Source organism: Marmota flaviventris, chromosome 2 (assembly GCF_047511675.1).
Source record: "Marmota flaviventris isolate mMarFla1 chromosome 2, mMarFla1.hap1, whole genome shotgun sequence".
Lineage (NCBI taxonomy): Eukaryota > Metazoa > Chordata > Mammalia > Rodentia > Sciuridae > Marmota > Marmota flaviventris.
In genome coordinates, this window is record NC_092499.1 from 1510630 (window position 1) to 1524373 (window position 13744).

The 13744-nt window shown below is 58.2% G+C and overlaps 1 protein-coding gene across 4 annotated transcripts in view; it reads right to left on the reverse strand.

The window, feature by feature from the left end:
• Positions 1–9968, reverse strand: part of Mta1 (metastasis associated 1) — a 37353-nt gene extending 27385 nt beyond the window's left edge. For 3 of the 4 annotated variants that reach the window (XR_003584341.2, XM_027946566.2, XM_027946562.2), the window contains exon 1: positions 2992–3064. Coding sequence is in view for 3 of the 4 variants with exons in the window: in XM_027946566.2 (XP_027802367.1) it covers positions 2992–3049 (58 nt within the window). In the remaining variant the exon portion in view is untranslated. Of the gene's footprint in view, positions 1–2991; positions 3065–9883 lie in introns of those variants that run through there. The other variant, XM_027946565.2, reaches the window with a different exon arrangement.
• Between the last annotated feature and the right edge of the window lie 3776 nt (positions 9969–13744).

The window sequence follows — 13744 nt, forward strand, 5'->3', positions numbered from 1 at the left end:
TCCCAAAGCTACTGGGCTCTGACAATAGTGGAGCCAAACACCCACCTCTGGAAGCCATCCACACTGGAGCACGAGACACCAGGTGCCACCGCACGGAAGGGCAGACATAGCAGGACACCCAGCCCTTACCTGACAGAAGTCCACAGCACTGACACGCCAGACTCAGTGTTCCATAAAGTGCCCGCTGACAGGCAAAAACCGCAGGCCACAGGCACCCCACACTTTGCAGGCATGCAACCGGCCCTTCTGCTCCGCAAGTTCCAATACCATCACCTGTCACCCAAGCAGGTCCACCGAGGCCGGCTGAGTGAGCACAGACATGTGGACCATTCCAGAAGCTCCCGCTCGCACGTGGACCCTTCAATCAACAGGCAGGCAGCACCATCAGGGCCTGTGGCCCCATTAGTAGCCTGCGCCACCCCTCCTGGGGCAGCTGCTCCTGGCGATGCGTGCTCAGAGCAACCAGGTACTGGCCCAGATGTACAGAGGCCAGCTCTTCCGCACAGCCCCTTCAGCAACTGCTCGGCCAGCAAACGAGCACCCTGGACTCCATTACACCTTCATTTTCTTCTTCTGAAGCTTCAATGCTCTGCCTTAAGCCTCTCCTTTTTCTAGTTGGGACCCTACTGTCAAGATACCGTATCCTCCGCACAGCAACCGCATCCTCAGGTGACAGGAGGCTCTGCCATCAGAGGGACAACCAACGACACACAGACCACTGCACCCTACAACCAGGGTTCTGCACCCAGCCCTCTCGCCAGCAGGTGTCCACAGTTCGTTGTCAGCATACAACCCAGGTGCACTGGACATGCTGAGCCACAGCTGGGCACAGTGATGCCGTGGTGGTGCTATGACAGACTGGGGAACAGCCAGCCACGGTGGCACTCGGGAGGCTGAGGAAGGATCACAAACTCAAGGTCTGCCTGGGAAGCTCAGCAGGACCCCGTCTCAAAATAAAAATGAAAAAGGGGGCTGGGGATATGACTCAGTGGTGGAGCTTGCCTGGTGCCCCACAGGGCCCTGGGCTCTAGCCCCAGCATTATCCCTGTCCCCAGCTTATGGCACTCAGCTCCTCGAGCCTTCGGAACCTCCCAAGTGCACTGTGGCTTGGGGCTGGGAGGTGGTGGGACCTCCGGGAGGTGGGCCAGTGGGGCAGGCCTGCCAAGGGGAGGGTGGGGCCCAGTCTCTTCCTCACCACCACTCCCAGTCACCCCGAGGTGAGTGAGTTCTGCTCCACCACCTGCTCTTGAGAAACTGTGTCACCTCAAGACCAAAGGCAACCAGGTCCAGCGGCCATGGGCTGAGACTGGAAGCAGAAGCCACAACAGACCTTTGTCTATGTGATCTGCCAGGTATCTGCTAGTGATGGAAGGCTGGCACAGTGCGCCAGGGAGGTGTGCCTGGGGCCTTGGCGGGGTCAGATCTCAGGGTCAGGACTTCCACCCACCTGCCCCCAGCTCCAGGGAGGGGAGAGGGGCTGAAGACTGAGGGGCCACCCATGGCCAGCGCACTGGATCCTGCCTGCACGCTAGAGCCTCCGGAGAGACCCAAGGGCCTGGGCTGGGGGAACTCCTATTGCTGAATCAGGAGGTGCCAGGAGGGTGGCGTGCCCGAGGCAGGGGACCTGCACCCTTCCTGTGCCTTCCTGCAGCCTCTTCTGAAAGCCGGTGATGACTTCACAGTCACCCGCCCAACAGCGAGGGTCCCCAAGCTCTGGGAGCCGCACCAGGGCTACAGGTCACAGGCCACCTGGTAGGGCCCAGCCCTCGATCTGTGGGTCTCCAGGTGAACGGCGCCAGAACCTGGTTTAACTGCAGGAGCCCCAGCTGGTGTCCCCTGGAAAACTGGCTGCAGGCAGGGGAGCCCCACTGGCTGCTGACCAGAGCCACAGGCTCTCGTGCGGACATGAGCATGGCCTTGCTCCAATGAAACCTCATTTATGGGCGCTGGAATGTGAATTTCACGTGATCTGCACATGTCATGAGTATTCTCTTATTTTTTCTCAACCACTTAAACGTGAACAAGCCATTCTCGGCTCGGGAGCACACACAGGGCACAGTCTGCCCCTGCTGCGGCGCAGCACATCCGAGGTGACCACCTCCCCGGACACAGCTGCAGCACCAACCAGCACAACCCCACTGGTTTGCTTGCTTTCATTTCTGTGGCAATCGACAAGCCAATTTTACCCTGCCTCAGGGAAGGTCAAGAAAGGAGAGCGGGCCACCATATTCTGAAAGGAAGAGCACACCAACTCCAAGCCTTGGGAGGCTGCGGCAGCAGAGCAGGTACACCGCACAAGTCGAGGCAGAGGGCGGACGGCAGAACCTGCAGCCAGCACCAGCACGCTGGGAGGAACACGACCCAACCTCTGGCAATGGGACAAAGGACACTTGCATGCAAAAACAGACCCTTACCCTACCCTCACGCAGAAGCTACCTTGAAACGGATAATAAACTAAAAAGCAAAACTTGAAACCAGGAAATTCTACAGTAGAACAACAAAGTCTCTGTGACCTTAGGTTAAGCAAGCCTCTTGGTTGTACAACATGTGCAATTTCAGTCCACTGAATAAGTACTGAAGCCTAGAATATAAAACAAACTCTCAGGGGCTGGGGTGCAGCTCAGGTGAAGTGCTTGCCAACCTGGAGGAGGCCCGGTTCAGTCCCCAGCACACAAAAATACAAAACAATAACAAAAAATTCTCACAACACTTAGAAAAATAATCCAGTTCAAAAACCACACAAAGGTACGTGGAAGTCAAACACAGAGATGTTGAGTGTCACCTACCATCAGGGAAATGCAGACCAGAACTCCACCTGGACGTGCTCGCGGCTTTGCACACCATGCAAAGCAGGCGTGGACAGGACTGGGCCAGGAAGCCTCTGTTGACCCCAAATGCGAGCCAGCAGAACACTGTGGCTGGAGCAGGGTGACCTGTCAGCTCTGGGGTCCTTCAGTTGCCACTCAGCCCTGACCCAGGCGGCACACTCACCCAGCAGAAGAGCCCGCATCCATGCAAAACTCCAGGCACAGACGTTCACAGCAGCCATGCTTGGAACTGCCACAGACTGGAAGACTGGAAATCACCAAAATGTCCATGGACTGATACAGGTAAACCCACGTCCGCACAACAGAAATGGAGAAGAGGGAGTCGACCACGGCAAACAGGTGACTCTCACCTGCAGATGCTGTGTGGAAGCAGCTCAAAGGGTAGCACCATCTGCAGGACAGTGTGAGGCATAGCCTCAGGATCAGAGAGCACAGAGGAGGGGTTACAGGATGGGGTGGGCTGTCGGCCAATGGTACCAGGGAAATGTGTGGGGGTCGCAGAAACGGTGTGAAGGTCTGTGGCATTACTAAGATGTGTGCACCTGTCAAAAACTGCAGACCAGGGTTGGGAGTGGTAGCGTGCACCTTCGTCCCAATTACCCAGAAGGCTGAGGCGGGATCAGTCAAGCCCAGGAGCTCTGGGCCAGTCCAGGCAACACAGCGCAGCCACAACACCCCATCTCAGCACAGGGGTAGGGTAGGGGTGTGCACGCATGAGAGGGCTGCGGTAAAGCACATCACAGGGCACCAACCTTCAAACTAAAAGCATACACAAGACCCAGTTCTGGCAGGCCATGATGAGGCTGATTTACAGACACAGACCTGCTGCTCCCCAGGAGACAGGCGTAGCCCTGCAAGCCCCCAGGTCCACTGTCATGAGGCAACTCACCCACCTTTGTCTAATAGCATCCTTGTTCCCAGATACCAAACACAAACGACAGTACCACCCCTCACACCCAGGAAGTGCACCAGACCACCTGCAGGTCATGGCTTGGATGTTGATGCAAAAACAGACCCTTCACCCTACCCTGGCTCGGGAGCACACACAAGGTGCAGGAGGGAAGAAGTCCAAGAAGAGACAAAGACCCACCCTGACTGCAGGGCGCATGGCCAACAGAGGGCCTTGAACACTGCTAACCCCACTGCTAACACTCACCAACACCACAGAGCCGCAACCTGCACACAGGGCCACTCGGAACAAAGTCCCAAGACGGCACAAACAGAGCACTGAGCAGACTGGGAAGAACCAGTTCACGGGACCCACAGGGAAGGTGGCACCTCAAACATCTAAGCAGGAGCCTTACAACTTACCTACTGGCAAGCACCTACACAGCCATGCCAACAATGCAGACAATCCTGTGGTCACCGGACTGAGGAGGGAGGAGGGCACGGAGCCCACCTGGGGTCACAGGTGGAGGAAGGAGGAGGGCACGGGAGCCCCCCTGGGGTCACAGGTAAAGGATGGAAGTTAAGTCCAAGAGGAGACAAAGACCCACTCTGACTGCAGGGCACATGGCCAACAGAGGGCCCTGAACTCCACGCTCAGCGGGTGCTGCCCAGGGCTGCAGGGTCAGCCACAGGCTGTGTAAGTGTCCTAAGCACATCTGCTGAAGGGGAGAACCGTTCCTCCCCAGGAGAGCTGCAGGAAGCACCCTGATCTCCCTGAAGGCCTCCAGGGGCAACAGTACAGGATCCCAATGCTGAGCGCTCGGACAGCCCCTGGGGCTCACCTGCAAGTGAGTGTCATCTCCATCAGGAGCACACCCACCATGCCAGTGCCTCCTCGGGTCTTCAGGACAGTGGTTGTCCTCTCACTCCTGTTTGTTTTGGTACTGGGGATTGAACCCAGGGCACATTTCCACTGAGTCACATCCCTAGCCCTTTTTGTTTTACTTTTTCTATTTTGAGACAGGGTCTTGCTAAGCTGCTAGAAGTTGTGCAAGGACCTTGGCCTGCAAACCCCTCCTAGCCCAGTCACAGCAGGAACCCTCACAGGGACCCTGGGGGCCACTGGGCATCTCTGCACTGAGCTCCAGGGGCCCTGCTGGGTATGAGCAGACCCACCCACTGCACACCTCAGAGCCACGTAGGGAAAGCCCAGTGGGCAGCATCAGGCTCAGGGTGCCACTTAGGCCTTGTTCCTGAGAGCAGCCGACCAGGATCCCCTGGCAGAGCTGCCTCTCATCACCAGCAACAGCAGGGCCCAAAGGCACGAGGCCAGATTACAGGCGATCTCACCCCCACAGTGGAGGCTGCTAAGCGCTTCTAAGCAGGGACGTGAGCAGATCAGATCTGTTCCTTGGAGACTCATCTCCCCAGCAGGCCATCAGCTGCACAGCAGGGACAAGAGGGAGGGCCAGAGAGGGGCTGCCCGGACCCCAGCCACAGGCAAGGAGGGGGAGCCCCTGTGCAGGACATTGCCCTGACACATCAGACCCAGGACTGAGCAGCATCCCGTGGGCGTGAAAAGCCTCCATTGTGGTGGGGCCTCCAGGGGGACCAGGGAGCCTTGGACACTAGCAAGCAGGGCACACAGGCACGAGAACTCCGTGCCAAAGGCCAGCCCAGAAAGAAGGTTGGGGGCCTCACCTGGCCACAGCCCTCCCCAGGCCCCCTCCTGCAGCAGTGTGGAAGCAGCCCAGCACTGTCTGCTGTACACAGCTGGCAGGGGTCCCACAGACAGCTCTGCGGCTGCACGGAGAGCCTCTGTCGGTGCCACTCACATGGGCAGCTTGGGGGGTGGGAGACTCCTGTAGGGAAGCAAGGAAAGGAGTTTTCTGAAATCTTCAATCCCTAAGAGAAGGATGCTGGGGTACCAGGCAGGGCCTGGGCTGGGCCAAGTCAGAGGCCCCAGGACAGGTAGCTCTTGGGGAGCGGAAGCAAGAGTCCAGAGCAGGTCCCATCTGAAACCCTGTCAGGAGCACAGAATTCAGCTGGAGGCAATGCACAGAGGAGGGGTCCAGCCCCTCCCTGGTGAGTAATGCCATGACATCCAGCCAGTGGGGTGACCTTGGGGGCCACTGTAGATAGATGCCCGGGAGCTTGCACCCCCAAAAGCCTACATGGGGGTGGAGCAGCAGCAGGCCCAGCTTCAGGTGTGACAGCTGTCTCTGAACCACTTGCTCCACCTTCCCTAAGCCACCGCATCCTTTTGTTAAACATTAGATGCTGCTAGGCCAAATTTCTCTCAAAACAATTAGGAGGCCCAAAAGAAGACCCTAGGGCTACTCCCACCAGGCCAGGAGTGGTCAGCAGGTGAGGCGGCCCAGGGCAGGACTCTTGGGGGCTTCGAACCATGCCTGACCGGTAAGACCCCAGAGGCCTCCCCACAGGCTGGGAGTAAAGCGTTACTGTCCAGACACACTGCCTCCACCCTCTCCAAGGACAATCTAGGGCCCCAGCCTGTGGCTGGACTCTGGGACCCCTGCCCTGTGGCCTACACTGTCAAGGCAGAAGATGGCAGGACCCAAGGGCCTCTTCAGCTCCCACAGCAGCCATGTGCTGGGAGGACCCCAGACATCAGGACGTGGTGTGGCCCCGTAGGCCCAGGGCACAGGCACTGCCCTTCAGGAGTCTGGAATTCTCATCCCTGGGAACATATTAGTCAAAAGTTTAAAACATAAAAGACACCAGAGCTGGGGGTGGCTGCCTGGCATGCATGAGGCCCTGGGTCCCATCCCCAGCACCACAACAGAAAAAATAAAAACAATAAACCAAAAAAACAAAAGAAGTGTTTCTGACAATGTGATAAATACCTAACACCACAAACGGAAAACTCGGGGAGCAGAAGCAGGAGGTCAGGCTCAGGCTGGTGAAACTGCCCTGAGAACACTCAGCGGGACGGGCCAGTCTGAAGCACGCATAGCCCACAGGTTATTGGTTTTCTGTCACCTTCTACAAGAGCAGTAAAACAAAAATCAAAAGCCATCCATAAAGACCGGGTGTTAACTTCTTGTAATCAAAGAAAAAACTCCAGAGAAGACAGTAACCTGGGCAGAAACAGCTGGAGGTGCAGGGGCTGGGGGCACCTGGGGGCAGGCTCTTCAGCCCTGAGGCCCCACCCAAGGTTCTGAGTTATACATAGGAAAGAAACACATGCAGCTCCCCAGGGAGCCTGGCTTCTCAGGAGAGGCAGCCGCAGGAGCAGAGGTCCTGCAACCTGATGGCCACAGGCGCCAACAGAAGGCCTCTTGTCATGCCAGCCACTTCCCAGAGAAGAAACAGGCCACATCCCTTCCCGGGCTGACCACTTCGTCCAGCAGTCAGCTGGCATGCAGCTGTGGCTGCCACACATCCACCCTGCCCAGCCCACCCTGGCAGGGGTCGGACTGCCCACCAGGTAGAAGGCAGGACATCCAGAGCTGCCTGCCAGCTAGAATGACCCATGTGACACTTGGGACACACTTACAGTAGGGCATGGTTGCTGCACCTACACAGGCCCCTCGACATGGAGGTCCGCAAGAGAAGACCCAGGGCAAGCCCCGTCCCAGACTTGGTCCCTGCCAGCTGCTCCCCTAGGCCACAGCAGGCTGCCCAGGAGGCCAAAGCCCAGGCAGCAATGGACGCAACTGAGGCCTAGCTCAGGGAGGGGGGATGCAGCTTCCTCCCCACTAGGAGGACTCAGGCACCCAGCAAGCAGCACAGGGCAAGGCCCCGCTGACACCCAGGGGAGGTACCAGGGGTCCTGTCCAGAAACCTGGGGTCCATGTGATTGCCTCTACAGGGGCCAACAAGTGGAAGGGGAGCCCACAGACATGCCTGCTGAGCACAGCCTCATGGCAGGCCCCAGAGGCTGGGCAGCTCCCACAGTGGACGGCACAGCACATCTGGCAGCACAGCCAGGGCCATGGTCCATGCCAGGCAGCAGAGTGTCCCACGGAGGGACAGCGATCCTGACCTTTCCCTGCTCCTTAGTACAGAAACAGGAAACAAGATGGCCTTTGCCAGGCAGCATGGCCCAGGTCCAGTCCCCAGTCCATGGGACCCCAGGCTCAGAATGGACTCCTGGCTGAGAAAGGCTGGCCAGTGAGGTTCCAGACGGGCCAGGGCCAGACCCACAGACAGGCCAGGTAGGGTCCCGCAGACTCCAAAACCTGTTCAGGGACCCAAGAAGTCTCACTTCTGGGAATGTGGCAAGACAGGACCTGGCTTTGGGCAGTCACATTATGTCCACATGGGTGCCAGGCACTCCCCAGGGGAACCACCACAAGGCACAGAAGGACAAAGAGACAGATCCTCTCATACCAGGAGGAAATGGAGGCAGAGGCCCAAACCCAAATCACAGGCAAGCCAGCCTGAACACCAAGCAGGCCCACAGCTACAGGGGCCTGAGCCAGAGTCCAGGCTCCCTCCCCCAGCCTGAGTAGGGGCAGAGAAAGCTCCGAGCAGTGGGCCGGGGCAGAGGGCCCTGCTGGCCCCTCCAGGCACGAGCATCTCCCAGCCAAGGGCTGGTAGTCTGGCGCTGCCTCGACCCCATCTCCTCCTGCAGGCCCGGTCCAGGAGCAGTGCCTCTGCCGTCAGCCACTCTTCTCCTTACCACGCATGATCCAGAGACCACAGCAAGAACCGTGAACTCAGAGGGATGGGGGCCAGAACAATAGGGGCCCTTCACAGATGAGGGAGAACCTTCCAGATGGGGGGACTAGAGGCAAGACTTGGGTGAGAACCCCCCCAGGGGCCTCATCTCAGGCAGGAAAGGGTCTGCATTACAAAACACGGTCCAAGGGGACGCATCAAGCTACAGGACCACCAGAAGCCAGGCAGAGCTGGATGCTGCTGCACAGAGAGGAAAGCTGTGGCCTCAGTGGTGAGGCACTCCTGCCCACTCCCTCACAGGGCCCAGGTAGCACCATGTAGAGATGACCTGACCTATCTGTGTCCACTCAGGACCTGGCAAGAAGCAAAGGTGTGAGGACAAGAGAGAGGTAGGCTGACATTCCTGGGGAGGGGAGGAAGGCCCCCAGCTCCTGCTGAGGTTGGACACTCATCCAGGCCAGGGGACAGTGCTTGGCTGCTGTGCCCAAAGCCAGAGTAGGCCTGGGTGGACTGCACTCAGTGGACACAGTGGGAATGGAGCACCCTGAGTACTCAGGGATCAGGCAGATGGAGGGGAACATGGTACCTCCTTGCTGTCCCAGCTGTGACACAGGTGGAAACCACCATGCAGGTGGGGAAGGGGCAAAGGCCTGGGGAGGCATAATCCCACTGCCTGGTGACCAAGGGAGGGGTCTGAGTCCAGACAGGGACAGGTACCGAGGAATAGATGGAGTGTCAACAGGGGCCAACTGTGTGCAAGGCCACTGCCTCTTTCCTGTGAGAGCACCAGCTGTGGACAAGCCCAGGGCTCCACTCAGCACCCAAGAACACACCCCCACACACCCGCCAGAGTGAGGCCCCAAGCCAGAGGCTTCCTGGGGCCCAGGCAGCAGGGAAACTGGCCCCAGGAGGAAGACCCCAAGGCCTCGGCCCAGTGGCGACCTCCTACCTCTCCCCAAGGCTTGCAAAATGCCTTCCTGTTGGAATGGGACGAGCAGGAGACCGAGAAGAGTTTGGGGTGACTCAGAGGGTACTTGGGATGATGGCTCCCTGCCGATGGCCAGCCCCCTAGAGAGCCCCGCTGGGGAAAGCTCCTGGGCTTCGGTGCAGAGGGCTCTGGGCAGGAACGCGGCCCGCTTCAGCGGCGCTCGGGGTCCCAGCAGCAGGAGCCAGCGCTGCGCGGCCCCTCGGAAACCCCACACGCCCCAGACCCCCAAACTCCTGCTCCCAGGAGGGCGGCCAGCGCCTCTGAGGCCACGTGCTCCGGCTCGGCGGCTGCAGCCGGCCGCAGCCCCGGGCCCACCGACCCCCGGGAAGCTCCTGGTCTCCAGCGCCGGCCCCGAGGGCCACCCGGCCCCCAACAGGTGGGCACGGCCCGCTGCCCGCCCGGTTCGCCACCGCGGCGCCCGGCCGGACCGGCCAGCGGACGGGGCCATTTTGGGGCGAGCCGGGCGGGGGCCGGCGGCGGGCGGCGGGGGAGGGGCGCGGCCGCGCGCATGGAGGCCGCGGCGGGGCCTTACCTCCGACCCTGTACATGTTGGCGGCCATGTCCGGGCCGGCGGCGGCGGGGCCGCGGGCGGGCGGGCGCGGGGCGCGGGCGGCCGGGCGGGCGCGGGCCGGGGCCGGGGCCGGGGCGGGGGCGGGCGCGGGGGCCGCCGGCGGGCGTTTAAAGGGGCCGCGCTGCTCCGCCGCCGCCGCCGCCGCCGCCTCCGAGGCCGCCGAGGCCGCGCAGGGACGGGAGGGCCGCGGCGCGGGCGGGAGAGGAAGAGGAGGAGCGGCCGCGGGCGGCGGGGAGGGGCCTCGGGCGCCGCCGCCCACCGCGCGGGCCGTTATCCGACCCCGCGCCGCGCCGGCCCGCGCGCCCCTGCCCGCCTGGCCTCTCCGCAGCCCGGCGGCCGGCCGCGCGCCCTTGCCCGGCGGCCCCTCGGCGGCCCGGGTGGCCCTCCCGCGGCGCCTTCTGCCCTGCGGGCCCCCTGGACATCTCCAGGTGGCCGTCGCGCGCGCCCCTGCCCAGCCGGCCTCTTGGCGTCCCCGGATGGCCCTTCCGCACGCCCCTGTCCGGATGGGCCCTTTCCACATCCCTAGGTGGAGCACCCTGGGGCCTCCATGCCTGAGCCCTTCTTGTACCCCCAGGTGGATCCTACCCAGGCCCTCTGAGGCAGCCCCCCAGGGATCCTCTCGGTACTTTAGCCCTCCAGGCATTCCCAACCCCCTCCCTGAGTAGCCCACCTATCCTGGAGCACAGCAGTCCAGCCTGACCCCGGCACTTTCCTCCCAGGGCTAACTCTGCCACCCAATATCCGGGGGTTTGTGTCCTGCTGTTCATCTTCCAGCCCCTAAGGCCATCTCTGGACTTCAGTCACTGTTTTCTGGCCCCCCAGGGGCATGTTCCTGAGCTAGGGAGGCCTTCCCGAACTGTAGCCTGGTGAAAAGTCCAAAGGAAGGAAGGGTCTTGTGCCTAGGACCCCCTGCTGCAGGCCCCAGATGAGGCTGAACCCCAGCAAGGACAGAGTGCCTGGGGGCAGTTCCTCTGTAGGCAGAGGGGCACCTCACACTTTCCAGCTCATCTCAGAATTCTCAGCTATGTTGATTTTTGAGCATTACTAAAGCTTGAGGAGAGTATATTGCCCAGATACCACCCCCAAGAGCTGAAGACAGGAGGTGGTCCCAAATGACAACAATCATGGTTCCTTCCAAACCATGTGGGGGAGGTGAGGCAGGTATCTGGGGGCTGGAGGTTGGTCTAAGGAACCCTGTGGTGCTGCCCAGGTTACCTGGACAGTGAAGGTCTGTGGCTGCAGGGAGACCATGTTCAGTTTGAAGGGCAACCCTATGGGACACCCTGGGAAGTACAGGGTGTCTCTCAGAAGAGAGCCCTGGGCCACCATGCAGGATTTGGGCAGGTGGCCCAGGCCAGTGCGCTGCAGTCTCCCAGCACACACAGTCTCCCTGCATGATGCTGGGAGTCTAGGCGGGAAACCAATAGGAGTGCCGAGACCAAAGCCAGGAAGGGTCCAAGAGGGGTTCTGCCACAGTTGTGTGCTAAGAATGGAGTTGGAACTACCAGAGCTTGCTGTGAAGGGCTCCCAGGGAGAGTGGAGGGGTGCAGGACCCCAAGGTGCTTCCTTTTGTGTTTGATGGTGATTGATGTGCAGAGTGAAAGAGAAGTATAGGTACAAGAGGGCAGGTGATGATCCACAGTCTGTGTCTCCAAAAAAGGATAAGATGGAATGGGGGTCTCCCTCCCTCCCCACAGGCCTACGCCTCACACTCTTCCATAGCATAAGATTTCCTTCTACCAATTCCAGAATAACAGACCAAAAAAGTTAGAATTACCCAACAATTCCTAAGCAGCTGTCAGCCATGGAGAGAACATGGAAACATCACACTCCGTACCTCTGCATTTGCCTCCATCCCAAACAGGACAGGCTTCAATAAAACAATCACATCCTACAGGTGCCTGCTGAGGAATATGACCCTTTCCCTCTCCCAGTGTGGGGGTGGACAAGAAAAACATGGCCGTCAGAGCTCAGGGCCCATTTCTCAGGAGGTACCCAAATGAATTCCAAACCAGCCCCACCAGGCCTAAGACACACTCCTCACACAGCAGAATGATGCTTAGGAAGCCTCAGAAGAGGCACAGGGTCCAGCTGCTGCAGGCCAGCTCACTCTGCCTTCCTCTCTCCAGATGAAAGGTGAATGGACAATTGCCTGCCCTCAACCTAGCTCAGAGACAGCCAGAAGATCTCAGGACTAAAGAATTAAAACATCTGGTAGCAAAGCAAATAGACATTCAAGCGAGGAGAGTGGCTTGTGCAGAGAGCAGGCATGCTGGCTCAGGAAGGGGCCTGCTGACAGACACGTGAGGAAATTCAACAGAAACACTAGAGGGAGAGAGGGTCAGGTAGGTGGAAAACCTGGCAGAGCAGAAAGTGCACCTGAAGGTTGGGGACCCAGCACAGGAGTGCTCTACATATTAGGACCCTAATGAGAAACTAGGTCCAACAAAGAGGAGCCCAGAAATCTGCTGACCAGACAGCACAATGCGAGGAAGATTTAAGAGCCAAGGAACATAAGAAGGGTTCACATCACACCTCAGTAGAGTAAGTCAGAAGCAGTCAGGGTAGAACATCAGATTGCTAAGGGAATAACATTTCCAGGTCATTTCAGGGCAAGTCAAGCAGTTAAAGCAACTGACTCAGCTGTTATTTTCTGAATACATACTTTAAGCTGCAGACCACTCTCAATGCTGGAGGATAAGGACATAAAGTCTCAGCCCTGGAGAGCTGACAGTCTAGCAGCAGGCTGGGGACATGTGGTATATAATGTCTTATGGTAAGTGTTTTTGAGACAAAATGGTGAGGGTACAGATTCAGGATCAGGACAGAGAGGGGCACTCTTCAACTCAGGAGTCAGCAAAGGAGAACCCATGCAGGTGGGCAGGGGCCCAGAGGACACTTGGCAGGGACACATCCCTGTGCAGGATCCTTTGGGGCCTGGGGGATTTGGCCTTTGCTTCTGTGATCTGATCGTTGCTCAGAAGGATCCCTGAGGCTGCACAAGGCACTGGGTTCTGGAGGTAGATGAGTTTCAAAGAGCCTGCAAGAAAGTCTCCTTGGAATAACAGCAGAGCCTTGGCAGGAAAGGCCACAGCATGTTCCAGAAAATCAGAGTGTCATGAATCACACTTAGACCTGTTATTTGTCTTGCCTGTTACTAAACTTCAACAATTAATGGAACCCCCTTCTCCTAGGAAAAGTGTATCACCAACAAGGACAAAAAAATCATATTGGCCTCTGTTTTTCCCAGAAGCATTTTCAAAGTTTGAAGACATAGTCCTTAGGAAAATAAAGTAGAACACAAGAATTCTTTCTCCAATTGTTCATGCAAGTATAGACATCAGTATGAGAAATGCTACTCAGGAGGATCACAAATTCAAAATGAGCCCAGGCAATTTTGCAAGACATGTCCCAAAATAAAAAGGACTAGAGATGTAGCTCAGTGGTAGAGCACCTGCCCAACATGTGTAAGGCCCTGGGTTCCATCCCCAGTACTAAAAAAGAAAAGATTTTTTTCTTTAAAAATTTAAAGCCATGTGCAGTGGCACACAATTGTAATCCTAGCTACTTGGGAGGCTGAGGCAGAAGAATCACAAGTTTGAGGCCTCAATGACTTAGTGAGACACTGTCTCAAAATGACAAATAAAAATGGCTGGGGATATAGCTCATTGGTAAAGCACTCGATTTCAATCCCCAGTACACATACACAACCTTGACCTTAAGTCTAGCCAATAAAAGACCTAAATCAAAAGAAGGAACTTGAGTGGTCTGGTTCTGGTCGTGAACGCACTGCAGGCATCAGACAGAGAATCTGACCAGGCT